Source organism: Monopterus albus, unplaced genomic scaffold, assembly GCF_001952655.1.
Source record: "Monopterus albus unplaced genomic scaffold, M_albus_1.0 scaffold64.1, whole genome shotgun sequence".
Classification (NCBI taxonomy): domain Eukaryota; kingdom Metazoa; phylum Chordata; class Actinopteri; order Synbranchiformes; family Synbranchidae; genus Monopterus; species Monopterus albus.
In genome coordinates this window covers 1,677,925-1,690,231 of record NW_018127944.1, presented here as the reverse complement: position 1 = coordinate 1,690,231, position 12,307 = coordinate 1,677,925, and the positions used below count along the sequence as shown (strand labels likewise).

The window sequence follows — 12,307 nt, the reverse complement described above, 5'->3', positions numbered from 1 at the left end:
GGTGGCCACACAGACACGCTTCCTGGGACCAGATCATCATCAGTGGCTGATTCATTTGCTTTTGTTCTGCAGCTTTAACGCCCTTCACACATGATCAAAGGCGTGAACCACTGTTTTCCAATGGAAAGAGAGGAATGTTGAACCTGTGGCTGTGCCACACTGGGTGTTGTGAGCTGTCCAGATTTTATACCTTATCACTGCTCTGAAAGCTTCAGGTTCAACCTTTTCATTTTGCTCTTCAGTATAAAAACCAGTTAGTGACATCAGTCTGGTCCCAGGAGGTGTGTCTGTGTGGCCACCATCAGTACGAGTGCTCGTCTCCAGACATAAGAGCCTGAGAAACCTCCAAGACAAACCAAGACTATACTTTCAGGGATCATTTCTTTAGTTTCTGACTTGAGAAATGTGTTTCTAAAGAGTGTGGTCTCACTGCCCACGATGAAGAGTTAAGATGTTTCCTTCAGAGCAAGAAACTGGTGGAAAGACTCTGTTTCTTCTCCACTGTTGAAGATTGGTCAGTGTTTCTGACTGAGACACTGATGGAGGAAACATGTTCTGAGTGGTTTTGTTTTCTTTAATTAAAAAAAATGCTGACTTTGTAACTGTGTTGTATGTTTTATTTATGTAAAGTTATCAGTATATGACCCCACAGGACTTTGACATGTTATGGTGAATATGTTGAAGTCTGACCAGTTGACCAAATGTTTTGTGTGCGAACATCTGGATGTTTGCTCCACCTACAGACTCTACTTTGAGAATGTACAAGATGAGCCGTCAGTCTTCTCCTGTCAAACAGGTGTTTTCACTTGATGTTACCTGATTAAACAGGACACAAACTAACCAGGACAGTTTCATATCATCTGTCACTTTCTTTAAAACTAATAACACAAAACCATCTTCTCTACTGCACAAATGGTCTAAACAAAGCAAAGTCAACTTTAAAAGATGATGTTACTAATAACATTAGTATCTTTTTTAATAATAAAACTCCACTCAGATCATGTTTCCTCCATCAGTGTCTCAGTCAGAAACACTGACCAATCTTCAATAGTGGAGAAGAAACAGAGTCTTTCCACCAGTTTCTTGCTCTGAAGGAAACATCTTAACTCTTCATCGTGGGCAGTGAGACCACACTCTTTAGAAACACATTTCTCAAGTCAGAAACTAAAGAAATGATCCCTGAAAGTATAGTCTTAGTTTGTCTTGGAGGGTTCTCAGGCTTTTATGTCTGGAGACGAGCACTCGTACTGATGGTGGCCACACAGACACACCTCCTGGGACCAGATCGTCATCAGTGGCTGATTCATTTACTTTGTTCTGCAGCTGTTGTGTAGCTTTAAGACTGCTTAAGCTTAAGACAAGATTGCATTTTACCAGATATTCCAGCTCAAGGTCCAAATTGTAACTTGTGTTTGTTGAATCTCTGCTCTGTTTTGGTTTTATTCACAGCAACTTAACTTCATTTCCCCCTTCTCCCGGCCACAGTACTTTACATCCACTAGTTTATGTCCTATTTGGTTTATTTAACTGCACTACAGGACATTTCTGCACATGTTCAGTCAGCCAATCTTTCTCGTCGTCACCTAAACAGAAGCACATTCTTACTTCCCCAATCACAAAAGAGAAGCTCTCACAGTTCCTAAACCTTCCCAATCGAAACTAAAATGAAGATGCTTGTTGAATGTCTTCACTTTGGACTCTTTCTGTGGTTCAGAGCTTGATGATTTTGACATGTCTGCCTCAGTCAAACCACAGCTTTTCAACAAATGTCCCAGCACTCTAGTGACTGTCACATACATTATGCTTCACTTCAGAAAACTGGCCTGGTTTATTAACATTAACCGATGGCTCAATAACCAGCTCCCTGAGCTCTGCCATTATCATTTATAGTGTTTCCTGGATACTCTTGTTAGCCTGAAAGCCCGGTGTCATGTTTGCACCTGGCTGAACCTGAGGCTGCCTCAGTGTGCACCAGAGGTCTGTTCTGTGACGACAAAATGTGATACTCTAAATCCTCTCCGGGGGCATTTATTATCATTTAGGTCTGTGTGAATGTCTCGTCTGCTGTGAGGCTTTGCTGATGTACATCCTGTTTGATTAGATATTCTGTCTTGTAATATGAGAAACACTTCAGCTACAGCAAGAAACTACAATATACAGTTCAGATTTACTCAGTGCTGTAATATGTGTAGTCTTGCTAGTGGCACAGCTTCTGTGTCGGTATCTCAAGTTTACCTGAAGTCTGGGTAATGCACCACTAAAGGTTCAAGATGGTCGCTTATGTCCGCCTTGTTTCTCTGTCCGATGATGTCACTGAGCTCATCTCCCGCCGGGTACAGCCAGTCCTGAGTCGACCTCTACAACAGGAAGAATACCAAAACACCAAAACATGACGAGTGAGCTGCTGCTAAGTTTGGGTATGTGATGAATTCTATGAGGAGCGAGGGCTGCGATTTTTCACTTGAACAACCTAAGACTAAGACGTTGCAGAGCTTTTATTTATTTTTACACCAATTTAAGAAAGCTGTTACTATGGCATGAATCTTGTTTCAACTAATCGCTCGGTAATAAATCAGTGCATTAGTCACGATCCAGATTTATAACCACTAGACATCGTTAAACAAAATGAAAACAAGTGTTTATCAAGAATCGGGGAAAAACTGTCACGATACTGACAGCTAACTTAATTTCCATATTTTATTTGGACTTTTTGTAATTATTTTTACCCCATATCTGTCTCTTTCTCTCTGTCCTGTAGTTTATTAAATATGGACAATGGACAGGACCCGACTGTCCAGGAATTTGCTAAAGTTAGAGTGACACAACAATTTCATTATCACAAACAAAAACAACACATAGCATCCTTAAAGCATTAGTCAATAAATTAGAAAGATGAAGCATCGCATGTTATAAAAACCTAGTTTTATGACTGCATTGTAATAAATAATGCAGGTCTACGGTGCCGTCAGAGGGGAAAGGAAAGGCTACTAGACTGTAACGTGTTCAGTGGTCACGTCTTTCACCAAGTTTTCAGCTGTGACTCTGCAAAGGTGGGTCAATGTCTAAAGCCAGCCGGTAGCGTGTTCCAGGTGTTGGCTGTTCAAGTGGAAAATCTGAAGTATGAAGTAGCAGAAAATGAAAATACTCAAGTACAGGTATCTTAGAACTGTACTTAAGTAAATATACTTGGTTACATTCACCTCTGTCAGTAAATATATGTTTAGATTACCTAATGGTTTGAAGTTTACTGCATCAAGGCAGCAAATATAATGTGAAATATTGGTATTTGTCCCCACCAGGCTAAACAGAAAGATGTTGCTGTGGGGATATAAGAGCTAATTACCATGTCCTCAAACAGCTCCCTGAGTTTACCCCACTGCTGGCGGATCTTGGCTGCAGCTTTCTCGTGTTTCTGGTTCTTGCACGAGTAGTTATTCTTCATCAGCTGGCCAATGTACTCCCTCACCACGTAGTAGTGCAACTGATTTGCAAACTCCTGTTACCGGGAAACACACACACACAGGGAGTCATGTGGTAGAACAACAGGACAAGCACAAAGACAAAATATAAGTGTGCCTAATTTTATCATCATACAATCAGCAGCCACTTCATCACCTACATTTCCACCTATTCATTTGTCCCTGATTTATTTCACACACTTGAACATTTGCTGTGGTTGCAGCATCCGGTGCAAAACAATGGTGTGTAATTCCAAGAAAGTCATTGAAAGTTCCTAGATCCCTAAGGGATGACACAGCAATGTGAAAACATTATCAGTCCCATTAAATGCCAGTATCTCACCACCTTGGCAGAGCATCAGAGACTACGAGGTTGGAGTTTTTCTTCTAGGGTTAAGGATTTGGCTGGTTTGTTTGATAAAGTGTTCAGTAAGTGCTGATGTGTTCTTCCTGCCTCTCTCCTCCTCCTCCTCCTCCCCCTCACCTGGCTATGTGGAGGCCTCATGACGGTGCAGTTCTCAGAAACCTGCCTTGTCCGACTGTAAAGCTGATCAAAGTCTTCGTCATGGCTGAGCCACTTCCTCGTCATCATCTTCATCAGGTACGGCTGGAAAACAGAAAACAAAGGTGGTTCAAAACATTTTTATCACACTTACTCCATGCTGCTTTTTTCTGATTTACTCTGCAGAGATTTGAGGGAGGTCATGAAGGTTTTTATTTTTGGTTATTTAGACACCTGCAGCTCTTCCACTTCCTGCCTCAGGCAAAGCAACTTGTGTGCAGCAGACTGGAGTTTTACTTACAAGCAGCTTAAAGGTGCTTAGTTTTTCTAGCAAGTGAAAGACTAAGTGATGTGTTCAATAGCGTTTGCTAAGTGGACTTCTGTGTACAGATTTTTAAACACGTCTCTAAACACATTGACAGATTAGTTGGTTCATGTGCAGTAAGTATGCTCTGTGCTATTTTAATTTTATTTTATTGCTCTTTTTAGCCTATTCAGCTAAGGTATTTTTATTTGTGTTTTAATTATGAACCAATGCAATGAAATGTTGTCCTGCTGTGCACGTTTCCTTTGGTGTATAGTTAGACAGTAAAGAATTATGTTATTTCATCTCTTTTCTTACATGAGATAACAAAAAGACCAATGTGGGATCATCTGCTGCACATATTCTGGCCTTCTCTACAAAAAATCATTAAACACCTGCTGGAGGTGCCCTGCTAGCTGAATGGCTATCGTGCGTTGCACCATATTGGTAAGCACAGTGTGTGGGTGATGGTGGTGGTTCAACCTATGCCAGAGGTCTGTGATCTGTTTTCCCCATTATAATAAAGGCAAAGGCCTGAAAACCTCTTTGTGTTTAGCAAACATTTTCCTTAGCAAGTATTTTTTTGCCCGTCCTCTGACAGTCTTTCCTTGCAGCGATCATGTCATGTTTCCCAGTACATCACACTATTTTGTGTAGAAAGTCACCAAATACCTGCTTTCGTAGAAGTAGCTTGTGGTGAGATTTTCAGGATTAATGTCTTTTATCCTGGTTTTACATGGTGGTTAAAACATCCTAGCAGTTTTAAAATTTATGTTCAGGAAAAGCAGCTTCCCTTTTTCATTTCCCCTTTTCTACTGGGTGTGTGGAACTGAATCTGAATACTGAATATTTGGTGATACTGGACTAAAATACCTTGACATCTTCTTTGAACTGGTTCTCCAGGTCTTGCCTGAGCCTGACAATCAGTGACATCACCTCCTTGCCGAGGCCCTCCACCTCATCTGGACAGACGTCCCGGTACTCACCCATGTGCTTTCTGCAGCGGGAGGAACAGGACACTAGAGATGTAACATGATATTTTATTTTTATACTATGAAGCACTGCCACACCTGACTCATGCACCATAGCACCTTGAGGTTTAAGTACTGTATCAAAGTGCAAATTTTAAGAAAATGAGTATTTTCTTTCTTTATACAATATTGTACCTTTTTCTCCAGGGCATTTATCTGACAGCTGGAGCCACTAGACCTTAAAAAAACCCAGTGGTTACCAATTCTTTCGGTTTGTGACCTTTTAAAAAAGTGTCACTCCTTATTTTGGTCGATTAGTTCACAAACAATTACACACACAGACACATATTTATGTGTTTTTGACTTTTCCCCCACTCTCTTACCGGGAAACAACTGCAAGTTCAAATTTCTCTTTGTGTTTTCCTGATGTATGATGGTGCACACATATACTTTGTGCTTGTTCCAGTGACTCTTTAAAGGCGATTCTGCTTATAATGAATGTTTACACCCTTGAATCCAGGTTTTTATAAATGAATGTCACATGAGATGAAAACCTTTAGCTCCTCTTGCATTGAAAGCAGAACAAGCAAATCTACATCACAAACACACACTGTTCAAGGATTCTTGAGCCAGAGCCTCATCTGCAGCATGCTCTCAGTAACTCCCCCACCCCCTTGGACAGAGAGCAGCACTGAGAGCCTCATCTGCAGCATGCTCTCAGTAACTCCCCCACCCCCTTAACACAGCAGCACTTCTCACTAGCAGCCCCGATTCCCTGAAATCACATGGTGCTGCTCTCTGTCCAAGGCTGGCCCATTTATGGTGCATCCAAATGGTACTACTTTTTCCAGCTGGTGTGAAACTCGCATTGAGCAGCCACACAACCACGGTTCTACCTCTGTTGACATTCCTTTAAATCATGTGGGCCAGAATGCTGGGAATCTCCAGGCAAAGTCTGAAATAAGTCAGCAGATACTCATCCATATTAAGGGTAGAAAGGACTTTCTGATTTGTTAAGCTCACTCCCCAGACTGTGAATGGTTTTCTTCACTGCCTGCTTTTTGCATCAGATTTGGAAACACAGGTTGAAGTCAATACAATTGGATTATTTGCGGATGATCAATGACCTGTTTAATCTGATATGAAACAGTGCTTAATGTTGGAAGCCTTCAAAATAAAAGCACAAGCATGTTCGACATAAAGCCTGAAAGTTCATTCTTGATCTTGAAATCAGTAGTTTGACAATAAAAGGCCCCTTTATGGGCTTTTTCTGGAGCTTTCCACCCCATCTCTCCATCTTCCTCAGCATGGTAAAATGGACTGTATTTTATATAGCGCTTTCTCACAGTGTGTTGCACTGGCCAAAGCGCTTTACAGAAGATCATACACCATTCACCCATTCACACACCAATGACGACAGGCTGCCATGCACCGGCGCTAGTCAAGCCACCGGGAGCAATTCGGGGTTCAGTGTCTTGCTCAGGGACACTTAGGCATGCGGGGAGACCGGGAGTCGAACCACCAACTTGCTGGTCAGGAGACGACTGCCCTACCTGAGCCACAGCCACCCACAGCATGTGGCGCTCTACAAAACCATGAAATGCAACTGAATGCTAAAGAAAAAGTAAGTGGACCTTGAGTTAAGATTTTATTCATTTGTTTGTAAATCAAATCATATTTAACTTCAACACATCATGACAGAAGATTAGTACAGGAGGTAATTTCATTGGTTTGAATAGTTTTAATTAGCAGATAAATGCCACTTGCTGTCCCTTTATTTTTATTTTTATTAATACTTCACAGTGTTTTATCTCATGCTTTTTAATGTTTAAGAATTGTTTTGAGTCTTGCATCTGTATTTCTTACTGCTCTGGTTTGGAGAGTCATGCTGTGTTGTTACTATAACTGTTGTACTTGTTATTTTTGTGCTGTTAAGTTGTGGTGACAGACAGTTTTGCACAGTTGTAAACACAAAAAAGTGTATTCTAAAATAAGATACAGACAAATAAGTGCATTTGAGCACATTTTAAGCTTTTGTTGTGAAGGTAAACATGGTCAAATCCACAAGTATTTTCAACTTTATTTTGGCTACACTGGTATGAACAGTTGTGGCTATAAACTGTACATATCAAATCACATCTTAATTTAAACTTTCGCCTTGTGGCATTCTAAAACAGGAAGCAGTGAGACTGCATGTGAATCCACACTGGGTGGATCTTGTAACAGATTTAAATGGGAGGTGGGCAGATGCCGGAAAGCATTATAGTTTATCACAAAGCCTCACAGGCAATTTCAGGAAGTCATGTGACTTACTGCAATGCAGCGAAGCTGTTGATGTAAGTTATGTTGTACTCGTTCCACAGAGGCTGTGGCCTGAGAGCGCTGCAGTGACACTGGAACTCTTTCTCAAAGCTGCAGAGGCAAGATGAGACTTGTTAGAGGAGGGGAGAGATGGATTATGCTCACAGTGTTTCTATTATTTACAAAATGAACAGAAAATCATCCACAGAATCACTGATACACTGATACAATCAAACACAGAGCAATGGAAAACAATACTGTTCACAGATGTGATGAGAAGTTTTGGACTGGGAGCACTGGTAAACACTACAACAGAACGTCCACATCAACGTGAACTGAGTGTAATTAAAGTAAAAACAAACTGTTTTCATACATGATCTAAAATTATACTATGTTGCCAAAAGTATGTGGACATGTATTGACATACTTCTGAAAGATCTACATGTCTGCAACTGGTCTAAACCACGTCATAAAGAAATTGTTTTCCCAGTTTGAAGTAGAAGATAAACAGGAACACTGATCCCAGTGTAGTTAAGCCTTTTTATTTTTTCCTTATATAAGCTGATTAGTCTCAAAGAGGCACATGACACACTATCATCAGACGGTACAGACAACTCCAGTCCAGGCCTTTTTGCCCAACATCAGTGGGGATGTGGTGAAAGCCTCCGTAGAACAGTGGATATTATTATAGAAGCACGCTGACACAGTCGTGGTTTTACATTTTTAACAGCTTGACATACCAGAGTAACATTATGTTGTCTACATAATTTTGTCCATATGTTGTAATTAAACAAATATTCTACACTTGTATTTTAGTGAATGGTCAAGAAGAATGTTAAATAAATCCATAAATGTCAAAATTGTTCACCATATTTTCTAGTTTTGATTAAGTTTGTCCCAAATGGAACAAAGTTGTTTGTATTGTACTGATACTTAATCTCTCAAAACATCTTTTCAAGTTTCATTTTCTAAAATAGTTTTATTACTTAGTAGTTTTTGGTGTTTAGTTCTAGTATGTCTATGTTTTTCCCGCTACGTTTTCTGCTGTCCCGGCCGACCCGAGGCCTTTCTATGTGCAGTCTCCATGTTCTCTCTGTGCCTGCCTGGGTTCTCTCTGGCTTCCTCCCACATTCCAAAGACAAGAAGCTTGGGTTGACTGGTGACTCTAAACTGCCCCTAGGAGTGTGTGTGGGTGTGTGTGGTTGTTTGTTTACATGTCAGCCCTGTGATTAGACTGGTGACCTGTTCTGTTGCAGTTAAAACATTTCCAGAGGAAACAATTAAGTTTGATCGGTTCCTTATATTTCTGAGAAGAGGCAGAGAAAGACAGGCACATGATCTTTAGAGGATTTCTCAAACGTGTTGGGTAATGTCAGAGTGCTTCCCCCTGGGACCCTGGGAGATTTACATTGAATACTGTGTTTAACTGAATCACCTGACTCCCACCCCAACAGGGAAAAAAATCACATGATTGTGTGGTTCCTGTTTGTGGTCTGTTTGTTGTTGTGTGATGCTGCAGTCGGGTTCCCCCTCACCATGAAGCGCTGCCCCACAGAGCATCAGGCTTTTACTGAATGCATCACCATTGATGTCTGACCTTTGACCTCCTCAATAATAAATGAAGTGACAGACAATGACAGTCTGAAGTACTTGGCGTATGTTTTTATGTAAACTAAACAAATTTATAATGAATGAGTAAATAAGGAAAAGGAGACTTTTACATACTTTATAGATTATTACTAATTCACTGATTATGTTCTGTAACCAAGACTGATGACTGTGCCAAAAAAACCAAAACAATCAGCTAAGAAAGGCTAAAAAGCACTGTAGAAATATGGAGCTGTGGGTTCATCACTGTGTCATTAAACAAGCACTTGTGTCACAAATGAAGCATCGCATTGCTACTCTAGCACAACAATGCTGTTAGCATGCTACTACGCTCACATTAGCAATGCTAACGTGCTTACAGTAAACTGCCTTTCACAACATGTTGTTGAGCAGCCAAATGAGGGAAACTGTTCACGTCAACCGCTGATTTATAATTCTGAGTTGGACACACTAGGAATTTTCTTAGCTCATTTTAGCTGTACACTTTTGGTTTGTGTCTGGTTACAAAACGCAACACACACCTACAGTAAAACTAATCAGGCTTTTGAGGGTTTTAGCCCTGGTGTCTAACACTTGGCATTGTGCCATTGATAAGACGTGTTTTTCCTATTCTCATTCATTCCAGTATTATCAGGCATATTACTGTATATAATTATTTTATTTATTGTTAATTTCAGTTTATGTATTTTATTCCTTTTTTCTCTTAACTGATGTTATTCTCGGTTTAATGCTTATTGTTTTTAATGCTGTTATCACACTGAATTCCTCTGTGTATGAACTGCGCTAACTAAATAAAGCTGCTTTTTCTTGACTCGGCTATTGTTTATCATGTTCAGCACCGTAGTTTAGCCTGTTAGCATGCTAACATCAGCTGAGGCTGACCGGAATATCGCTAGATTTACAAATCATAAACAGAATTGGATGAGTTAAAACTCTGACATGATCGAGGCACAAGAGGAAAAGTCATTAGGATTCATCCTCTGAACCATGAATGCCTGTACAAAACTTTAACTTCATGGTAATCGATCAGTTTGTGGTGAAGTCGTGGCACAAGCATGACTAAAAAAAAAAGAAAAACATATAGCGCGGTGGGAAAATATTGAGTAAAATAACTGTTTATGTCTTTATGACACTGTCACAAAAAGCATCTTTACAAGATTTATTTAAGATTTTTCAGAGAGAAATGGGATGAAATGAGATGTGTGGCCACATCAGAAACATTTTCTCATTTCATTTTTCATGTCAAAGCTACAAGAGAAAGTTTAGAAAGAAAGAACATTTTTGTAGTGTCATCTCTTCTATGTCATCTGTTTCTGTTTGTTGCTGCTATCATAGGTTTCACTTGAGGGAGCGTGGAACTGAATGTTGTCCTCTCTAAGATGCCCTTTCCTGTTAGATACTGTTTCTACAAATCATTCTATCATTTAGTATTTGTACACAAACTTTATATATTCAACAACTCTAAGGATGCATACACACACAGTATATGTGTTTTTGTGCTGAAATACCTCTTGGGGAACTTCTTCAATTGCACGAGACAGGAAACAGCCACTTTCTGTTCCAGATGACCATCAATTTTTCCAGATTGCATCACAAGCCCCTTCATTTTCTGCAGAGGAAACACTGTCACACCGCTGCCGCCATGTGGCCAAATCGCCCACTGTGATTTACTCCATTTGTGTGTATTTATGAACTGAAGTTTCAATGAAAATTAATATTTCTAAGCTACAATTTGATGATTTTAAAGAAAATGTTGTGGTTTTAACCACATCATTTGAAAGCATCATGTGATGTCATATCCTTCATACAGCTATAAAACGATCCTGTGACGTACCGTCCAGATGTCCATGTCTAACTGAGAGACGAGGAAGCCCTCGTCCTTCTCTGGAGACCTGCTTTTACTCCAAACATCCTCATGTTCAAGTTCAGTGAGTCTGTTCAGGGATGAGCTTATGTCCTTCTGCAGCAACAAACACACGGAGAAGCTGACATGAGTGACCATTTGTGAAACTTCAGCCTGAACAACAAGAGGCAGTTCTTTTCTGGAAAATGGAGAAACTTGTTTGACAACTGTTGTTTTAGTCTTTTTTTTCCCAAGCAAAACCTCTCAAATGTGAACATTTGATGCATTTTTTGGTGACAATTGTCAATATCATTAGGTTTTGGACTGAGAAATTGAGAAGATGGAGAAAATGATCTCTATTAAATTGTTTTCAGAAATAAAGATTAAAAAAAAACCTCACTGTCCACCTACACAGCAGGAAACAGCAGGCAGACACGGTCAGAGTGGAGCATTTAACAGCTAAAGATCAACACAGATGAGCATGAGATCATTAGGAGAATGTCATTAAAACAGCAACCTGAGTAGAAGCTGAAAGGTTTGGTTTTATGACATTTTATTCAATTGGGACCCAGTCTACCAGGATGTGAGCGTGTCTGTGTCTTCCAGTACAGGCCGAAGGCAGATGGAAGGCTCCTACATTGTCTGTCATGACTGTGGATTTCTGCCACAGCCAGCTGCTGCTGCTCTCGTCTGCTTACCAGGCAAGGTGCATTTAATCTTGAACAAGTCTATTCTCTGCTCTATTCTATTCTAATGTGACCTGTAATGTAAAAAAAAGTCCAACCAATCATCTGAAAAGGTGATTGTCCATATGTCCAGGTTGAGTTCATAACTTGTTTCTACTGCCCCCAAGTGGTCATAATCAGTCATAGCAGGAAGCTGCTTGGTGCTCAGTTTGCTCAGACTGTTTTTGTACTGTGAAATGTGTTTTATGTGGTGAATCAAGAAAAATGTGCTTGAATCAGTGAGGCTTAAAGAAGTTGTATCTCTAAATTCAGAATACATGCCTCTGGCCTATAGTCGACAGCACCACATGACAAAGTCAAACACAGAATGTCGGCCCTGATCCTGCACCAGATCCTGTATCTCAGCTACAAGGTGGAATAGTCTACACAGAGCATCTCTGTGCCCCTCACCTCCACTTTGTAGCAGTATTTCTCCTTCAGCTCCTGCAGGAAGTCCTCCGACAGTTGCAGATCCGTGTTTTCATTCTTCATGTCTGGTTGCAGAGACGGGCTTCCCATGATGTTGCTGTCAGGGTGAAAAAATACATTTTCACAGCATTTTATGGGAATGTGATCTGTGGGCACTAAAGAATGC

General features: G+C 40.3%; 1 protein-coding gene across 1 annotated transcript in view; it reads right to left on the bottom strand.

The window, feature by feature from the left end:
- exoc3l4 (exocyst complex component 3-like 4) overlaps positions 1-12,307 on the bottom strand; it is a 24,752-nt gene that overhangs the window by 7,334 nt on the left and 5,111 nt on the right. The window contains exons 5-12 of the mRNA XM_020604107.1: positions 12,124-12,238; positions 10,979-11,104; positions 10,653-10,753; positions 7,549-7,647; positions 5,138-5,261; positions 3,943-4,065; positions 3,344-3,496; positions 2,236-2,357 (exon numbers count right to left, since the gene is read on the bottom strand). Of these exons, the coding sequence (XP_020459763.1) occupies positions 2,236-2,357; positions 3,344-3,496; positions 3,943-4,065; positions 5,138-5,261; positions 7,549-7,647; positions 10,653-10,753; positions 10,979-11,104; positions 12,124-12,238 (963 nt within the window). The remainder of the gene's footprint in view (positions 1-2,235; positions 2,358-3,343; positions 3,497-3,942; positions 4,066-5,137; positions 5,262-7,548; positions 7,648-10,652; positions 10,754-10,978; positions 11,105-12,123; positions 12,239-12,307) is intronic.